This window comes from Balearica regulorum, chromosome 5, assembly GCF_011004875.1.
Source record: "Balearica regulorum gibbericeps isolate bBalReg1 chromosome 5, bBalReg1.pri, whole genome shotgun sequence".
NCBI classification, from domain to species: Eukaryota; Metazoa; Chordata; class Aves; order Gruiformes; family Gruidae; genus Balearica; species Balearica regulorum.
Window position 1 is genome coordinate 69,129,262 of NC_046188.1, and position 18,605 is coordinate 69,147,866.

General features: G+C 42.3%; 3 protein-coding genes across 3 annotated transcripts; all 3 read right to left on the reverse strand.

Moving 5' to 3' along the window:
- Window positions 1-920: 920 nt before the first annotated feature.
- On the reverse strand, window positions 921-1,868 carry LOC104641047 (olfactory receptor 4E2). Its single transcript, XM_010309592.2, has one exon. It carries the CDS (start codon window positions 1,845-1,847, stop codon window positions 921-923), a length of 927 nt encoding a protein of 308 aa, XP_010307894.1. The 5' UTR covers window positions 1,848-1,868.
- Window positions 1,869-6,900: 5,032 nt separating this feature from the next.
- LOC142601944 (olfactory receptor 4S2-like) lies at window positions 6,901-7,848 on the reverse strand. The gene has a single exon (XM_075753091.1). It carries the CDS (start codon window positions 7,837-7,839, stop codon window positions 6,901-6,903), a length of 939 nt encoding a protein of 312 aa, XP_075609206.1. The 5' UTR covers window positions 7,840-7,848.
- A 3,945-nt stretch (window positions 7,849-11,793) lies between these two features.
- LOC104641045 (olfactory receptor 4S2) lies at window positions 11,794-12,750 on the reverse strand. The gene has a single exon (XM_010309591.2). It carries the CDS (start codon window positions 12,727-12,729, stop codon window positions 11,794-11,796), a length of 936 nt encoding a protein of 311 aa, XP_010307893.2. The 5' UTR covers window positions 12,730-12,750.
- Window positions 12,751-18,605: the final 5,855 nt, after the last annotated feature.

Below are 18,605 nucleotides of genomic sequence, written 5' to 3' on the forward strand. Positions count from 1 at the left end.
AAAGAGGAGTCAGGCTCCAGAACTCCTTTCTAACCAGATTTTTGTGGTAACAGTAGGTAATATCTTAAGACAGGATCTGAAATGGTTTTGAACAGGTTGTAATCACTTGCCATGGCAGAGAAATGGCTGTGGTGATGGGAAGAATCCATCCATTTTTATGAGAAACAGAGGAATATCACGGAAACAAACATAGAAAAGCAAAGACAAAACAACAGGGGGGAAAAAAGACACTGACAAAAACAACAGTTGTTTAGATCTTTCTGATTTGTAATTCAGGGGAAAAGAATTATCCATGCCGTAAAAATTTCTCTATGTTTTTTCATAAACAAAGTTCTGTTGTGTAATGGTGGTTTACTCTTTCCAAGCAAGGTCCAGAGGCTGCTCAATGTTTCCCGCCCGTGCAGATCCAGTGCTCAAATGGTTGTTCTTCAGACTCTACTATATTCCGCAGCATAATTCCTTTTCCTTTAGAATTTCATCCCAAACATCTGAGCTCTGCCCAAGCAAAACTTCTAATTTACTCACTGCATCACAAAGCTCACAGCATAGTGCTGTCACTCTGTACTTCTGACTTCTCTTTGAGGGTGCAGAGAAGGATGTTCTAATTGTCATCAGAAACCGCAATTATAATTGCAAAGCTATGTGAGTAGTAAAAACCTTTAAAATGTCTCATCTGTCCTGCAGCAGTGAAAAATCCATAGGTGGACTAAGGGGACCTAAAGCCAACATAACAGATAAGAGTACCAAAGAAATCTATGGCTCTGAAGAAACCAAGGTTAGGTAAATTCCTTAACTGGAACTAAACATCCTTTGGATTTCAGATGTGCCCTACATGTTGGATTCCACCCCTGTTCCCATGCCCCAATCTGCCATTAGTCTGTAGGAAAGTAACCCCAGGTTTCCTGCAAACCTAGCTTGTCTCAGAAGACTCTGCAGCGCTTCCACAATTTCCAGATGGACGCCTTCACCTCGTTATTCCTCAGGGTATAGATGAGGGGGTTCATCACTGGGGAGAAGACAGTGTAGATCACACAGATGTGCTTGTCGGAGGGGAAGGTAGAAAAGGGCCGGAGGTAGATGAAGATGCAGGGTACAAAGAAGAGGGTGACGACCATCACATGTGAGGCACAGGTGGAGAGCGCTTTCCAGTGCCCTTCAGTGAAGCGGACCCTGACTGTGACCAGGATGAACGTGTAAGATGTGACCAGGACCAGGAAGCAAACCAGAGATATTAAGCCGCTGTTGGATGCCATGAGCCACTCGGTAACATAGATGTCCGTACAGGCAAGCCGAATGACAGGAGGCACGTCACAGAAGTAGTTGTCGATTGTGTTAGGGCCACAAAAGGGGAGCTGCATTGTGAGGAGCGTCTGGACCATGGAGTGGAGGAAGCCCCCTGCCCAGCAGGCAGATACCAGGACCCAGCAGACCTGCCGGCTCATGATAGCTGTGTAGTGCAGGGGTTTGCAGATGGCAGTGTAGCGGTCATATGCCATCACGGTCAGGAGGAACATCTCTGATGCCCCAACAAAGTGCAGAAAAAACAGTTGGGCTATACAGTCTTCAAACGCAATGGCTTTCCTCCGGGAGAGCAGGTCCACCAGCATCCTGGGAGAGGTGACAGTGGTGCAGCAGATATCTATGAAGGACAAATTGCAAAGGAGAAAGTACATGGGTGAGGACAGCTCGGGGTCAGTCCTGACTGTCACAATGATGAGAAGGTTTCCCAGCAGAACCATGGCATAGGCCAGGAAGAAGAAAGTGAAGAAGAGGACTTGCAGCTCCCTTGTATCAGAAAGGCCCAGGAGGATGAATTCAGTCACCCGGGAGAAGTTTCCCAGTGCCATCGCTTCAGCTCAGGCTCCCATACCACAGGTGTGGGGGTGAAGTCATGGGCTGACCAGGACGAGAAGGGGATGTGCTACAGCTCCAGGGTTCATGGATGATGAAAGCAGGATGCATTTACTGCTCTTCTGCCTGCTACAGAAAGCACAGTGTCACATCATAACTTACGGTGAGCAATGTTTGCAAAGAGCACTGTTCACCACTGTACTCCTGCCTTCCCACTCCCTTTTCAGACTTCTGGTCCCTCCACACTGACCCTCACTGCTGAACTCACTCTGACCACTATTTTTCTGCATTTTAGTTGGTGTGACAAAGTGTGTGCTCCCATTCTCTCAGAGAGGAATCACATTCTACTTTCACAGGACAAATGCCACAAATGCTGGAAAAATGCTACACTGTCCTTTTAACTACTGGGAGTTTAAAGTGCCGTGATGGAAAGCGAACGCTTGCCATGCTCAACCACTATGTCTACGATATATGGCTCCACCATGAGCTGTTCCATGTTCTACTCCTAATTGCATTCCTCTGAACTGATGAAAGGGCTCTCCACTTAGCTTGTCCACTCTGAAACTAGAAATACATGCACAGAAACCAGGTCTGGGAGGTTCTTCACTGGTATTCCTCTCCATTGAGCTAGCAGCTGTTTAGTAGCTTGAGTGCTCTCTTAGGCCTGCTGTTCACAGAACATGCTCTCCTGAAGAAATTGTGTTTTCTAACATAGCAGAAGCTGCAACACTCTGCACAGTTTCTCTACTAATTTTTAAAGTTCTTCGGTAGACAAATACACTCACTATCTTGTGGAAGTTAAAATGTGACCAGCAGAGGAATGCTCGTTTTCATTTACAATCACACCAGGAAATTCTTTAGCTGCTCATTTCTGCCTAGGAGTTTATAACTCAGTAAGGAGGAGATTACTACTAAGAAAGCAGTGTCTGTTTTTCATATTCACCTCTGTTGCCTTTTGCTAACACCTGAGCACTTTCCTCAGGTCCTGCTCTATTCTCTACTACTTTCCGGTAGTTCTTGAAGACTGTTTTCCATCAAACAGGTTTGTTTCATGCATAATTCAGAATATATGTCTGCAAATCACAGCACTATTTTAGAAATGATCCTACTTTTCCCTCTCTGCTTCTCCCAAGGGCTTGGTGATCTTCCAGAGCTAGCCCAGCTGCAGAGAGGGTGAACTGTCTATAGCGATCCCTGCCGTTGTACTAGACAGAGACCTGCAGAACAGGTGTCATAGTTTGAGCATAACAGCTCTGGCTCCCTGTACAATCCATGAAGAGGAATAAATATCTTAAAAGCATGACTCAGTTGACCTTGTTTAGATCATTACACTACAGTGAGATGACTTATACCACAGAAGATAGTACATCTGTCCTTGAGTATAAATGGAGAGCAGATACCTGCCCCATGCTAGATGCCTACGATGCAATCAATATTAAATGAAGGATCCAAGTGACCAAAACGTCACAGTAGTATTTAAATTTTTCCTGCATGTTTTTCAACAGATTACCAAGCATTTCTCTCTGCCTTTCACATAAGCAAACACGACCACATACACGTGCTTTAATATGCCATGGCTGATACAAAGAACATAAGCAAAGGAGAGGAAAAAAAAGGTTACTACTGTACCCAGTTACTAAATGTTGATACAGCATGAACTTTCAAGTCTGAACTCCACAGCATTTGTTATCTGAAAACATTTTAAATCATTCACTCCAAATCTGTTTCAAGTTATTCATCCTACAGGTCACAGCATTGTTCCACTCTTCTTCCTCCAGCTTGTAATTGTCATATCCTTTCTGTTGTTTAAGTTTCTTGTTGCACAGAAACTTGTTTCAGGAGGTTTTCAAGTGATTTTTCTTACCCTGACAGGTTACAGGCAAATTTTACTGTGATGGTATCAATGTCCTGTTTTCTGTCTATCATTTAGACAGAAAGATCCAATGAGGCAACACTTCTACTGCTTTCTGAACTGACCTCTGTGTTCCTCGCATCTTCCTTCTCCCTAAAGTCATCCCATCCCAGTACAACATATAAATACTCCTGTAACGTACTGGGTACTGAACATAGGCAAAAGATAGTTTTCCGCTAGTGGAGCTGGACCTGTGAGAACTGTGTCATTATCGAACTCCAAGCAGCTACCCGAGGGTCTTATTAAACAGTTTTGGTGGCTGGGTCCCTTGGTGTGCAACAGCACACCAATTTGCTCAATAACTTTCTGTGCATGGAGTCCTGAAGGTTAACAAAGAGAGGATTAGACATCAAGCACTTCTAAGCTCTCAGAAGCCCTTTGTATGAAAAAAACCCAAGTCTCTAGTAATAAAAACATAAATGGAAAGTTGTACTACCAATCCCCACATTGAGACAGTGCTGGGCACCAGGAAATGTTGCTTGAGATCAGAGAAGCTGCAGAACTAGGACAGGTAGTGTTGGTGGGAAGCTACAGTCAGTCAGGGATAGACTGGATCAATGCCTCATCAGGATGAGATATAAACTGATAGGACAAGAGGAAATGGCCCCAAGTTGCACTAGGGGAGGTTTAGATTGGATATCAGAAAAAATTTCTTCACCAAAAGGGTTATCAGTCACTGGAACAGGCTGACCAGGGAAGTGGTGGAGTCACTGTCCCTGGAGGTGTTTAAAAGACACAAGATGTGGTGCTTGGGGACATGGTTTAGTGGTTGGACTGGCAGTGTTAGGTTAACAATTGGACTTTATGATCTTAAAGGTCTGTTCCAACCAAAACGATTCTATGATTCTGTGATATGAATGTTCATTCCCCAAGACAAAGGAAGGTCTGGGCAGACCAAAGATATCAGTGGTGATATGCCAGTGAGAACTATGGCTCAGGTTCAAATCAGCTTGAACTGATATTGTTCTGCCTGTGCTGTTAATTTGTAAGAGATCCCCTTGTCTTTATCTCAACCCACAGGCTTTTTTTATCTCATTTTCTTCCCCCATCCTGTTGCAGACAGTGAGGGAGAGAGGGGCTGGGTGGGTATCCAGCAGCTAGCCAAGGTAAACCCATCACATGGCATGAACATCAAGACAGGAAACTAGTCTCTGAAAGCACGCAATCTAGAAAATGAAGAAATGTGATTACTGAATTTTATGGCCATTTCTGCTACATCTTCAGGAGGTGAAAGGAGTAGCCCCTTCCAGTGAGGAAGAACCTGGAATTCTAGAAAGGAAATCTTGGTGACTACACACCTGGTTTTATGCTCTAAAAGCAGGGAAGATAAACCCTTCCTGTTCTGTCAGTCATTGCTCTGTCTTTCTGTTCCTATTCTGTCTGGAAATATGGAGAAAATACAAAAATTCTTTGTCTGAGTAGTGTTGTTTTACTTCTAATTTTACTACCATTGTAAAGTAACACAGACTTGTATTTCTTTTCCATGTGTCACCAATTACCTTGAGGCAAATGAGTGAGTTGTCAACTATTTTAAGGACATCCTGCTCCTCTGCTTCCTTTCTCAAAATATTAGTGCCAATAGACGTTTTTAGAAAATTCATGCCTTGACTACAGTCAGTCAATTTGCAGTAGAAGAACACTGCCCAGAGCCATAAGATTCTAGAGGCATTTCTACATTTCCGTACTGGAAATGGTTGAGGAAAATGTCAACCAAACAATAATATTCTTATTAAGATGAGGAATGTTTTCTGTGTTCAACTATGAACTTGGTTGTATTTCAGTATGGAGAAATATTTAATTCTCGTATTTCCACTGAGATACCTATCCTTTAGGTAATACTAGTCTAATAGCACCAGAGTACTGGCCAAAACATGACATTTCATCCAGTGTCCTGGGCATTAATTTGTATGTCTTACATTTGTTGTCGCTGGACAGCTTAGATTGCGAGTGTTTGAGGAACCACGGCCAGGAGGGAGAACAAAACTGAAGTAAATAGCACATTCACCAGAAAGTACCAAATACATAAAAATAGGAACATTCCGACTCACCATTGCAGCAAAGCTTTTAGCTCTTAGCCTGGTGAGCTTTTGAATCACGGTACTGACACTGAGCTGTAATAATAGTAATTATTATTACTGGAAATTGCACTAGCAGGAGAAGGAGAGAATATTCCCCTCCTGTTATCGGCATCAGCAAATGATCAAACTTGCACCTAGTACCGGCTTTTTAATAGCTAACTCATGGATTCAGCATATGACAATGTGGTATTCAGAACAAGGCATTTACCGCAAGCAGAAAGGGAATGCCAATGGTATGATTGCTTCCAGCAGCAGGCAACAATCAATTTTGCAAACACCTTAGTCCACCATTTCCCAGCTGAATGGGCTACAGAGTAGCTGCAGGTTGTCTGACTGAAAGTTCACACTCCAGCTAATAGGATGCTCTGCCTGGAAAACATTTTTAATATTTACATATAGGTGTTTATTTATTTGCTGGTGTTTCAGTACTATCGGCCATCTCTACCCATCATGAAGAGACATACAACCTCCTACGTCTCTCATGGTCCTATTTTACCATGAAATGAGTCCCAGCCAGCCAGCCAAAGCCTGCTGACTTTCCTCAGCGGCTTGCTCAGTTGTAGACACCTCATGTTGGCACATCAAAATATGTTAGATGAAAGCTGCCAATGCTGTGCCCTACTGAAAGGTTTGTTTACTCTTGGGAGCTGGGTACCACCATCAGTCCTTTGTGCAGAAATGTAAGGAGGTGCTACTCACCAAAGCTTTTAGGAGCTAGTAAGAAAGAACAAATACTCAAAATACTTGGTTGTTTCTCCTAATGCCGGGAGAAGCCTAGACAAATACCCAAGCTACAGCTATGAGGTGCCTGAAGGTAAATGCCACAATACCACCCCCAATGCTCAGGTCTGGTAGCTGACAATAACCTGACATCCCTTTGACTGACAGTTTCCAAAGAAGATGAGTTACATAAAACCTTGAATTTAGTGTCAGCCCTATTCTGAACACCTGTGCTTAAAAACAGAGCAACATTACTGGAAAGTCTCTCCTGAACATTTCTCTTTCCCTCCTCATGGTTTCTGAAGCTCACATCATCTTACAAACATGCACTGTGTTATTTCATTTCTCACTCCTCTTCACTTTTCTCCTCCACAACTTTTTCATGGCATTTTTCACATCTTCATTTCGGAGAGTGTAGATCAAGGGATTGAGCATAGGCGTGATGATGGTGTAGAACACAGAGACCATCTTGTCTGCTGAGAAGGTGGTGGAAGGACGCATATAGATGAAAATGCATGGCCCAAAGAATAGAACTACAACAGTGATGTGTGAAGTACATGTATAGAGTGCTTTGAGGCGCCCTTCGGAAGAGCGTGTCCTCAAAGAAACCAAGATAACAGCATAGGACACAACAAGAACAACAAAACAGCTCAGGGAAATCACACCACTATTGGCAGCCACAATGACACCAATGATGTAGGTGTCAGCGCAGGCCAGCTTCAGTAAAGGGTGAACATCACAGAAATAGTGGTCAATCTCATTGGGTCCACAAAATGGTAGCTGAATGACCAGCAAGGTCTGCACCACTGAGTGCACAAAGCCTCCCACCCAAGAAGCTGCCACCAGCCAGCCACAGACATGCTTGTTCACAATATTTGTGTAATGAAGCGGCTTGCATATAGCGATGCAACGATCATAAGCCATCACTGTGAGAAGGAAGATCTCAGTGCACCCAAAGAAATGGCCCACAAACAGTTGAGCTATGCAGCCCACAAAAGAGATGGTCTTCTTCTCAACAAGAAGGTCATAAATGAGTTTGGGAGCTGTGACAGTAGAGTAACTGATGTCTACGAAAGACAAGTATCTCAGGAAAAAGTACATGGGAGAGTTCAGCTGTTCACTTGTATTTATAGTAATGATGATAAGCAGGTTTCCAAGAATGATAGAGGCATAGAAGACTAATAATAATGAGAAGAACACTTTTGATACTGTCTTATCTTGTGTCAGTCCATGGAGGATGAACTCCGTCACATTGTTTTTGTTCTCCATAGACACCATGTAGAGAGGACCTGAAGCACAGAAAAGAGACAGCAGCTGTGGCATTAGACATGGGACATTATCAATACACATGCATACTGACCATTGGTATGTTAAATATTAAGCATACTTCCTTTGCTTTCTTTTTGGGACAGTTTCGATTTAAAGTCAAGGCTTCCCTCAAGGAATAACAGGTGATATCCGAATCAGAATGTATTACTGATGTATATAATAACAAGCTCAGATTATTTATTTGAGGAGGGTGGTAGAAATAATACTCTCAAGAACCCTAGTTCTCACCTTTGCCTCTTCTAAAAAAGAAGACTAATTACCAGGTCCCCTCAAGACCCACTCTTACCCTATAATGTTGATTTGGAAATAAAAGTTGACCAAAAGAGACAGTAATTCAAGTAATTCAAGTCTCAACACTTTGATCATGTCCTGAGGAAGGTCCTTGTGCAAGCAGTGATTGTACTTTCCTCTTCAGTACTCTAAAGGAATGCAACAGAACTTACTATCTTATTCCTTATTATCTCTCTGACTGTGATAGACCTGAATAAGTTCAGTCACAGAAAGAGCTGGCCAGTGTTTTCTTGGACCACCTTTCTTACAGTACATGAATTAACTAATCTGGAGTTAATTTGCATTAATGGTGCATTAGCAGGGGTTTGTATACCTCACCTAGGTCCTGGACTTAGTGTGGAACACCTCATAAATACACCTGTAGTGACACTGGGGTAATGAATGGTGACCCTCCTTTACTCACAAACACCCATGACTTCACCTTTGCAGCATTCCTTTGCAGGACACAAGTATCTCTACTGTTCAATTTATACACGAAGACAGAGGTGGCAAATGTGTAATAACCTTGTCTGTGACATCAGCAAGCCTTTTGGGGTCTGAATGCTATTTGACAATCACAGGACACTCACACTTTCTCCTGAACTCTCAGCCTCACCTCCTGGGGCTCAGAGGAACCAACTAGGACAGCAGAGGAAAGGCTCTTAGTGTCTCCATCCCTATCTCCATGCCCCTCCATAGCAGAAGGAAAGCACCATGGGGAAGACCAAAGTGTGTGTGTCATCACCATTGTTGCCTGACACGTCCAGCTCAGACAATGTAAAACTGAGTACAAAGGAAGTGCTGTCATCAGCTCCTGAGTCTTCTCTGTAACGCTGACAACATCGTTTTGACAGATCTTTCTGGAAAGATCTGTGAATCTGTGAAATGGCATATAGCTGGGGAAAAAAGCAAATAAGACACCGCCTTTCAGCCTAAAACAAAGGCTGAAAAATCTGTAACTGAGTTTTTTCTAATTCATAAAAGGGACCTCACAAGAGTCCCTCACCAGAAATGCCTATTTTCAAAGGTAGGGTTTCAGTCATGCTTGAACAAAACAAAGGAACAATATCAGAAAACTTACACAGTTCATATTTGCCAGTCTCCAAGAGTTTGGTTGCTATTGCTTCTCTGACGACCCCCTCTGACCACTTTAGATGGTTTCATCAGAATATCTCAGCTACAAGTTGCTGCTTACATGTTGTGAAAGCAGTCCATATCTCTGCCAGTCCTGAAACCTACAGCGGCTGAAACGAACAGCCTGCCCCTCTACCTGCATTTCTCATTCTGCAAAAAAACAACTTCCAAAGGCATCTACGAGAACAATTCTCTCTCACAAGATGGGGAAATTGTAGCAGAAATATTTAAAGTAAATCACACAGCTGAAGCACAAGACTATCAGGAGTAATGAGATCCCAGAGGCATACAAAGTTTCGTCAGAAATCATCAGTGGACAAGGAGGTAAAAATTGTACTTTGCGTTGCTATTAGGGTAGTCCCCGGAGAGTGATGTCAGAGTGTGGTCATCTAGACTGTTACATTGCACATGGGTTTGCTTGCTTACTTGTTTGTTTGCTGGCTGACTTTTTAATGCTGTCCAGATAAATAGACAACTTACTATTGCACATGTATTTCTTCTGGGAGCATTTCTGGCTCAAATAAACATCAAATGGTTCAAATAAACATCACACCTGGCCTTTTGCAAGATTTATATTCACCTTTACCTTTGCAATCAAACATTCCTGAAGTAAAGATTTCTCTTACACAGTCTTTTTTCTGCCCTAAGCTAATATTTCTCATATGCGTTCTTATTTCTTAACTTGTTCTTACCATTGTACGTTGACAGCACAAAAAAAATATCACAATTGTGCTAGAGACAGTGATCCCTTAGACATCTGCTGTACAAATTTGAAACAAGAAGTAAACCAGAAAATTACTTCAGACATTTAGAAAGGTTTGTGGTTAGTTTTCACTGCTTACCAGGTATTTTTACTTAGAAAATGCAAAACAAAAATGCAACTCTTTAGCCCAAGTATTAAGTTTTTATAAGAATTCTTACTGAAGTGTAGAGGACCTAATGTTGTTTTCAATGACACCTTCCATAAGCTATGGTTGAATATTTGCCCAGCAGCACCCAGAAGCAAGACCTTCAGAAAAAACCTTGGTGTTCATCCCCAAAGCATTAAAAAATTAATCTATTTTTTATATGTATATATATAATTTTGTGTGTGTATATATACAAATAAGGTTATAAGCCCTGGCTTGGGCTGGGAACACCTTGTAACCTGGAATCCTACCTAAGTCATGTTAAGGTGTAACACAGGTGCAGGTGTTTATAGGGAATGTAAATGAAGAAATAAAAGTGCTTTAGTTACTTTTGGATGGCACCAAGCAGGTCTTTTCTTTCCTCACTCAGCTGATTTAGTGGTTTTCTGCTGGCAAGGTAAGGGCTAGGGTCTCTTGTCTCATTGTGGCTCCTCAGGTGGAGACCCTGAGCTGCTATAGCTTATCACCCTGTGACAGCTTTGACTGGCACTCAACTGGTTTGGTCTTTCATCCTCATGTTTCTTCTCTTCCCTCCTGCAATAGCAGGTGTACCAGCTGTTCCCATGGAAAACACACTTCTTCCCTTGTGTGGGTGTGTGATGTGCTCTGTTGGGCTAGGAGTTGTCTTGCATACTGGAATAGTTCCTAAAAAATTCCTTTTTTCCCTTGATGAATGAAATTGTGCTTGAAATTCCCTTGATGAATGAAATTCATTCCTTGGTGACTACTTTGATTTTTACAGTCAGCGAGGTGTCTGTCATTAGATCTATGATTCTGCATTAGTCTAAACATTAAAATAAAAAACCTGAGGCAGAGCTGAAGGATAGAGGGGATGGTTGGAAGGACGGCATCAGTGACAGGTAAAGTAGATAGAATTATAGAAGACTTTGGATTGGAAGGAAACTTTGAAGACCATCTAGTCCAACAACACCACCACCCGCCGCGGGCAGGGACATCTTTCACTAGATCAGGTTGCTCAAAGCCCCGTCCAACCTGACTTTGACACTGCAGAAAGGATTTGTTGCACCAGGAGGGGAAGGGGAGAAGCTTCCCATTCTGTTACCTGCATCAGCAAATGACCCAACTAGCACTTAATATCAGGCTTTTAATTGCTAACCCATGGATTCAAGATACCACAATGTGGTTCTCATAAAAAGGCATTTACTGCAAGCAGAAAGGGCCCTCTGTTTCTAGCAGCAGGTGACCATAATCCTCTCTTTCCCAGCTGAAGGGACTACAGAGCAGATAGAGTTCATCTGAAAGTTTATACCTAAGTAATGGGATGTTTACCCAAACAACATTTTCAGTATTTTTGATAGTATTTATTTAAAAACTAGTGTTTCAGTTAGTGCTCAGGACCCCCAGCCTGGGCCTGAGCTAGTTGACAAGAGAATAGAAAGGGAATGCCTGCTTGTCACAGAGTTCAGAATGTCTTTCAAATCAAAAGATAAACGTTCAGTGTCTTCCTAATTACAACAAGAGCTAACAGCAAGCCGTTCTTTGAAAGGGAGTTCTGGAGGAATTTACACAAAAGAAATTATAGTGAAAGATGCTTGATTTTCTCCCAACCTTTGGAAATGTTACCACAGCTCTACACCTTTTCATTTTCACTTCCCACTGTTCTACTCCACAGTTTTCTCATGGCACTCTTCACCTCCTCATTCCTTAGTGTGTAGATGAGTGGGTTCAGCATAGGTGTGATGACAGTGTAAAACACTGCCACACTCTTGTCCGCCGACAGATTGCTGGACGGACGTATGTAGATGAACGTGCATGGCCCAAAGAACAGAATCACCACAGTGATGTGGGACCCACAGGTGGAAAGGGCCTTGCGCTGCCCTTCGGATGTTTGACTTTTCAAGGAAACCAGGATGACAACGTAGGACATGACCAGGATGATGAAACAGCTCAGAGTTATCATTCCACTGTTGGCAACGACAATGACGCCCACAGCGTAGGTGTCGGTACAGGCCAGTTGTAGTAGAGGGTGAACATCACAGAAGTAGTGGTCAATTTTGTTAGGACCACAGAACGGGAGCTGAGTGGTTAGAAGAGTCTGTACTACAGAGTGCACGAAGCCTCCTACCCATGAGGCGATCACCATCTGACCACACACTCGCCTGGTCATGAGGGTGGTGTAGTGGAGAGGTCTGCAGATGGCAATGTAGCGATCGTAGGCCATCACTGTGAGGATGAAGATCTCTGTGCAGCCAAAGAAATGTACCCCAAACAGCTGTGCTATGCAACCCACAAAGGAGATGGTTTTATTTTCAACAAGGAAGTTGGCAATCATTTTGGGAGCTGTGACAGAAGAGTAACAGATATCTACAAAGGACAGGTATCTGAGGAAGAAATACATGGGGGAGTTCAGACGTTGACTGCTAATTACAGTGATAACAATAAGCAGATTTCCTGCCACAATAATCATATAGAAGAACAGAAAGATCACAAAACATATTTTCTGCACCCTTTGATTCTCTGAGAGGCCCAGAAGAATGAATTCCTTCACACAGCTTGCATTCTCCATGTTAATCAGTTGGGTGGTGATATGCAATGTACAGCCTAGGCACATGGAAAAATAAAGACAAATGATTCATCAGTTTTTTTCATTATTAATAATGAATTCTTTAGCAGAAGTGCATACAAATTAAGAAATATATAGGATTATTAAGTTTATGAAGTGGGTTTTTTGTTGTGGTTTTTTTCTTCCCCCCCTAAGTATTTAATTCTCCTTGCACAAGACTTCAGCTGTGCCTGTTACCGCACCGAGACAGGTGCACTTTCTGATGTGTTCCTCCATCCTGGTCCTCCAGGATGTTGAAGGGCTGGATCTATGGCTGGTGTGCTAAGGACTAGGCCAGGGTGTTCACCTCAAGTTCTATAGCGGCTACCGATGTTTAAAAGCATGTTTGCCCTCTGTGCACACCAAGTCCTTGAAAACAATATTTGTAAAAACAGTGCTTTTAAGAACACCTGGAAATATTCCTTGGAATGCTGATTTATTTTATACATAAAAATGATCTTTGAATTGTTGTTCAGAGGGGAAATGAAACCCACTGAGAAAAAGAAATCTCTTGTGTATACATTTTGAAACATAAATTTGCAGCTTCATGGACTGAACAATGAGTTCTGGAGAAGTTATCTATCATGGTGAAAAGAGCAAACAATTTCACATATGACTTGCTCTACCATTTATCTTGCTCTAAATCTCAGCAATGTTCCTTTGAGAGAAAGGAAGAATGAAAGGATCTTTTCAGAACTTCTGTCCCAGCATTATATGAATTTTGCGTTATACTGATTTGTGATACGCTCTGGGGGATATTCTCAGAGGTTAATTTCTGTTTAGTGAAGCCAGTCTAGCTGGTGGTCAAAGTCTTTCTATAGGCAGAACAGCTAAACTAAGGCCCTTTACAGAACCCTTTCTTTTTTTCATTGACTAGGAGGAGCCTAAGTAAATTAACATCACCATTAACTTCAGAGAATAATCCTTTTTGTACCCTTAAAGTACCTCAATCAACTGCTGTTAAAAACTGCCATTGCAAATCCTGCCCAACAAAACACAAGCAGTTCTCCCTGTTTGTGCAGGTGATCTGAGCAAATCTGTGGAATGATTCAGTCAAGTCAAATTATCTAACACCTATTTAAAATTACAGCAAAATCAGAAACTCTTGTGCAGGCAAAAACGGATCAAGCACCCACAGGAAACACTGAAATGGAGAAAAACCAAAATTGCTCTCAAACCCACAAAGTAAAGCCTAGAGAGGAAGTTGGGAAAGTTAGGGACTTTTCCTGTGCTTACAGCTGTACTAAAGTAGGTAAAAGATATTCAAGAAAGGGGGTAAAATATACATGGATAATTCCTTTTCTGATATATCTCCAAGAAAAAAGATCAATGAGAACAATTGGATATCGATTTCTACTTGGTCTTACCAAGTTGTGATCCTTTCCATCTCTCCTCTTTTCACTTAGCACTGACCTAGCTTTCTACAGAAAACAACAGGACAAAATGGGTACGTATTTATGGCTGTGCAGTAGCCAGTGGAAGAGAAACACCTGGGCCAGAGCAGAACTGGAAGAAAAATCCACCAGTCCCAGTGTCATGTTTAGGCAATCAGTGGTTCAGAAAGGAGTGACCAAGAGATAAATGATCAAGGAAAGCTATATTCCTGAATAACGGCAGATGGGAAACTCCTAAGTTAAAACAAAGTATATATTTTTGAAAGGATTGTAAAGATACAAGCCACTCGCAACAGAGAGCTTTACTGTGTGTCCCTCTTGGTAGGGCCCCTGTCACCACCGCCAAATCACATTTTACAATATATTCATCTGCCGCATTGCACCTCATTGACTTATATCATGTAGGCACCTGTACCTGAGCCAGTCATATGCACTCTTTTTTCTGCCTTTGCAGGACAATTCATGACCAGCCTAAGTTGGTTGTTGTTGTTGTTCATGACCTAAGTTAGTTGTCTAGTTAAAGATGTGATGAATTACATGCTGGAGGTACCTATTTCTTTCTGTTGACTCTGAGAGGATGAGTAGAATGACTAATTCAGTAGAAGATTCCCACAAGTTATGTCTTATATCTTAAAGTATCTTTTCAGGGAGAGACTAGAGGTATATGATAGAATGCAATTGATTGCAAAATAAAATAAATTCAATGTGGACTGCTAACATTTAAAAAAGGATGAGAAATTGCACCATCTCCTTATTGCAAGCATTCTTCCCTAAAATCTCAGGTGGTTAATGGGAAACGAAAGAACAAAAAAACCTGATGTGGGACTACAGAACTAGTGCTATGCATGGTTCCAGCCAAAGATAGCCATAGACAGTTGATAACTTTAGGGAAAAATTCTTATTGTATTTTTACATTCGTTCAAGAAGGGAAACAAAAGAGCAAAGGAAATCAGGTAAAGGAAAGAAGAAAGGAAACAAAAACAAAAAAAAAAAAAAAAAAAAAAGAATCCAGAGACCCTGGAAAACTTACCTCCTTTGTGTTTGTAGATCTAATTTTTTGTGCAAGGGCTGTATGATTTTATCTGCCTTCCCTGGTAGGAATGTTTGAGAGCATAGACTCTTTAAAGAACGAAGAATAGCTTCTGGAAAGCTTCCAACACTTGCTTAGGAGGTGCCTTTTACTGTATAATACTATCTAATTTAATTTCTTGCTTTTCTGCATCACAAGCATATCTTGGTATTTTCTGTCTACATCAGAACTGCTTTGATGGGCTGTCTGGATAGTGTGGCCTGGCTTTTGTGCACCGAATGATGCATTCACAACCCAGCAGCAGCAGAAGGCTGAGAAGAAAACTGCTTAAGTAGCACGCTGTAGCCCTCTCCAAGGAAATCTCCCACCTGAAAGGCTCTTGGGGCTGGAGGAGGGAGGCGCGGAGCCTTAGTGAAGGGAAGGCATAAAAGGAAGGGGCAAAGGAGGAGAAATTAATTCTGTCCTGGCTGAAAAGTTTAAGCAAACGTATTTTAAAGAAATAGCCATCAGTCAGTGATAATGATATTACATAGGCATTTCAGGATTTCTCCAGTAGAAATAACAGCCAATGGATTAGCCGAATATTAAACTGGACAAGCATGTGATGTTAACCCTTTCCAGAGTCCTTTGTTAAGCCATGCTTTATGGTTTTCCCAAGTATAGAGGTCCATTAGATCCACTGCTTTGGCTTTATAGCATTGTAAAGAATAAAACAGTATTTTTAAATCTTTGTGTATGCTAAAAAGAAAACACATGAAACCCAAATCTTCTTTAAAGAAAAAAGTTAGAGAGATTTCTTGTAGTAAGGAGAGAGGCACCATGCTCTGGGGGTGGTAAAGAGTTACCTGTCACAGTAGTCTTTTTAAGGGCAGGTTAGGCACACTTCTCTCAGTAGTGGTCATAATTAAGTTTCCACAGAGAAGGAAGATGGCCTGAGTTACCTCTTGATGACCCTTCAACTCCTATTTCGCATTAAATTTCATCACTGGCAACCTAGTGAATAAACCTTCTTGCAAGAACTTTCATGTTTTAGCAAAGGTCAGCGAATTACAGAGTAAGTTAAGAAAATTCTTCTTTTACAAATGAGGAAACCGAGGGAGGAAGTCAGTTCTTTTATGCCTGTGGAAGTCAGCTGAGTTGAGTCTTTGTCACTCTAGTTTCTCCTATGGAAAGAAATAAATCTCTCCAGAAATTGAGTCACCTGATCTATCTGAGACCTGATTTTAAGATGGGATTGGGCCTGAAATAGGCATCTGGATTTTGAACAAAATTACTTAGGGCAGGTAAAGGCTGCATCCAAAGAGTTACAGTCAATGGCTCAATGTCCAAATGGAAACCAGCAACAAGTGGTGACCCTCAAGGGTCCATACTGGGGCCAATACTATTTAATATCTTCAACATTGATATAGACAGTGGGATTGAGTGCATCCTCAGCAAGCTTGCAGATGACACCAAGCTGAGTGGTGCAGGTGAGGCGCTTGAGGGAAGGAATGCCATCCAGAGGGACCTTGACAGGCTTGAGAGGTGGGCCTATAAGAACCTCATGAAGTTCAGCAAGGCCAAGTGCAAGGTCCTGCACCCGGGTTGGGGCAATCCCCACTATCAGTACTGACTGGAGGATGAAGGGATTGAGAACAACAATGCAGACAAGGACTTGGGGATACTGGGGGATGAATAATTGAACATGACCTGACAATGTGCGCTTGCAGCCCAGAAAACCAACTGTATCCTGGGCTCCATAAAAAGAAGTGTGACCAGCAGGTCGAGGGAGGTGATTCTCCCCCTCTACTCCACTCTGGTGTGACCCCACCTGGAGTACTGCGTTCAGCTCGGGGGCCTGGACCTGTTGGAGTGGGTCCAGAGGAAGGCCATGACAACAATCCGAGGGCTGGAACACTTGTCCTATGAAGAAAGACTGAGAGACTTCAGCCTGAAGAAGAGAAGGCTCCTCGAGACCTTCTTGTGGTTTTTCAATATATAAAGGGGGCTCATAAGAAAGCCGAAGAAAGGCTTTTCAATAAGGCCTGTAGTGACAGGACAAGGGGCAATGGTTTTAAAATTAAAGAGAGTAGATTGGACACAAGGAAGAAATTTTTTATGATGAGGGTGGTGAGGCACTGGAATAGGTTCCCCAGAGAAGTTGTGCCCCATCATTGGAAATGTTCAAGGCCAGGTTGGACAGGGCTTTGAGCAACCTGATCTAGTGAAAGGTGTCCCTGCCCATGGTAGGGGGGGTTGCACTAGATGACCTTTAAAGGTCCCTTTCAACCCCAACCATTCTATGATTCTGTGCAATCTGGCTGTCAAGAAGAGCCTCATCTTTCTTAACTTAAAACTTCTGCAGCCAAAGGTGAATCTATGAAATGAAACATGATAAAGCAAACAGATATACCAATTCATGCCTCAGTTCAACTCAAACTCATCACTGCTCTGAAGTCTACTGTGTATTTCTAGCTTCTGACTTATGGTTATCAATAAACAAATTGTTCATCCACTGGCCATTACTTTGTTTGTTTGACATTTCTTGAAATTTAGAATGGCCCAATAACAACCAAGGTAATGTAACCATCTCCCGACACAGAATGCCAATGATCCATGCAGTGAAAATGGAAATCCCCAAATTAATGAGGAGGTTAAATGCTGCTCTGGGTGGAAATAGTCCTCTAACTTAAATATCATCTTACACTGTAGCCTGGAGTCCTAGCCAGGTTAATAAAGGGTAACAATAGTCACTATAGGAAACAGAGTATTGGGTAAGAAAGTTAAAACGGTCTTAAAATCTTTGGGAAAGGAAGAGGAACAATAAATGACAGAAGAAGCTAAAGATGAACCATCGGGTATCTGGCCTGCTAAACTATTTGGGACAGATCTGCCACTTTCTGTACGCACTGACACAAATGGCAGCAATTTGGCTAGCGTCACACTCATCTCCTTTTGTTTCCCTAGCCAAACAGACTAGCAGAAATGACTTAATACGCAAGCCCAAATCAAGAGTTGCTGGTATCTCCTGTTGCAAAATAGTTCCCTATACGGATGTGCTTACTGCCAGGAAAGGAGAAAGGCGTTTTCTCCGTTTTCACTCCACTTAACTTTGGCACGTGGATCTGGACACCATGGTGGTGGTGGCTCAGGCACATGGAGGATGGTGCATAGTCAGAAGATGAGTGAGGTGTTGTGGGTGGTTAGTGAATGCTGGCAAGGGGCAATCTTGATAGACACATGAGATGGTGAAGAGGTGTGAATTTGATGGTGGGCAGGATGGGGCTGAGGCACTATTTGGGGGGAAGGTGTGAAACTGTACACAGAAGACACAAGGGTGGAGGCTGTCTAGAGGGATTTTGTGAAATAGGAAGTGCCTGAGGTGTGGTGAGGGACTGTGCTGAAAGACAGTACGAAGTGGCAGGTAATACTGTGGG

What these genes read in the sequence shown, in the direction of transcription:
- LOC104641047 (XM_010309592.2), bottom strand. Translation starts at nt 1,847, where the DNA reads ATGGCACTGGGAAACTTCTCCCGGGTGACTGAATTCATCCTCCTGGGC.
- LOC104641045 (XM_010309591.2), bottom strand. Translation starts at nt 12,729, where the DNA reads ATGGAGAATGCAAGCTGTGTGAAGGAATTCATTCTTCTGGGCCTCTCA.
- LOC142601944 (XM_075753091.1), bottom strand. Translation starts at nt 7,839, where the DNA reads ATGGTGTCTATGGAGAACAAAAACAATGTGACGGAGTTCATCCTCCAT.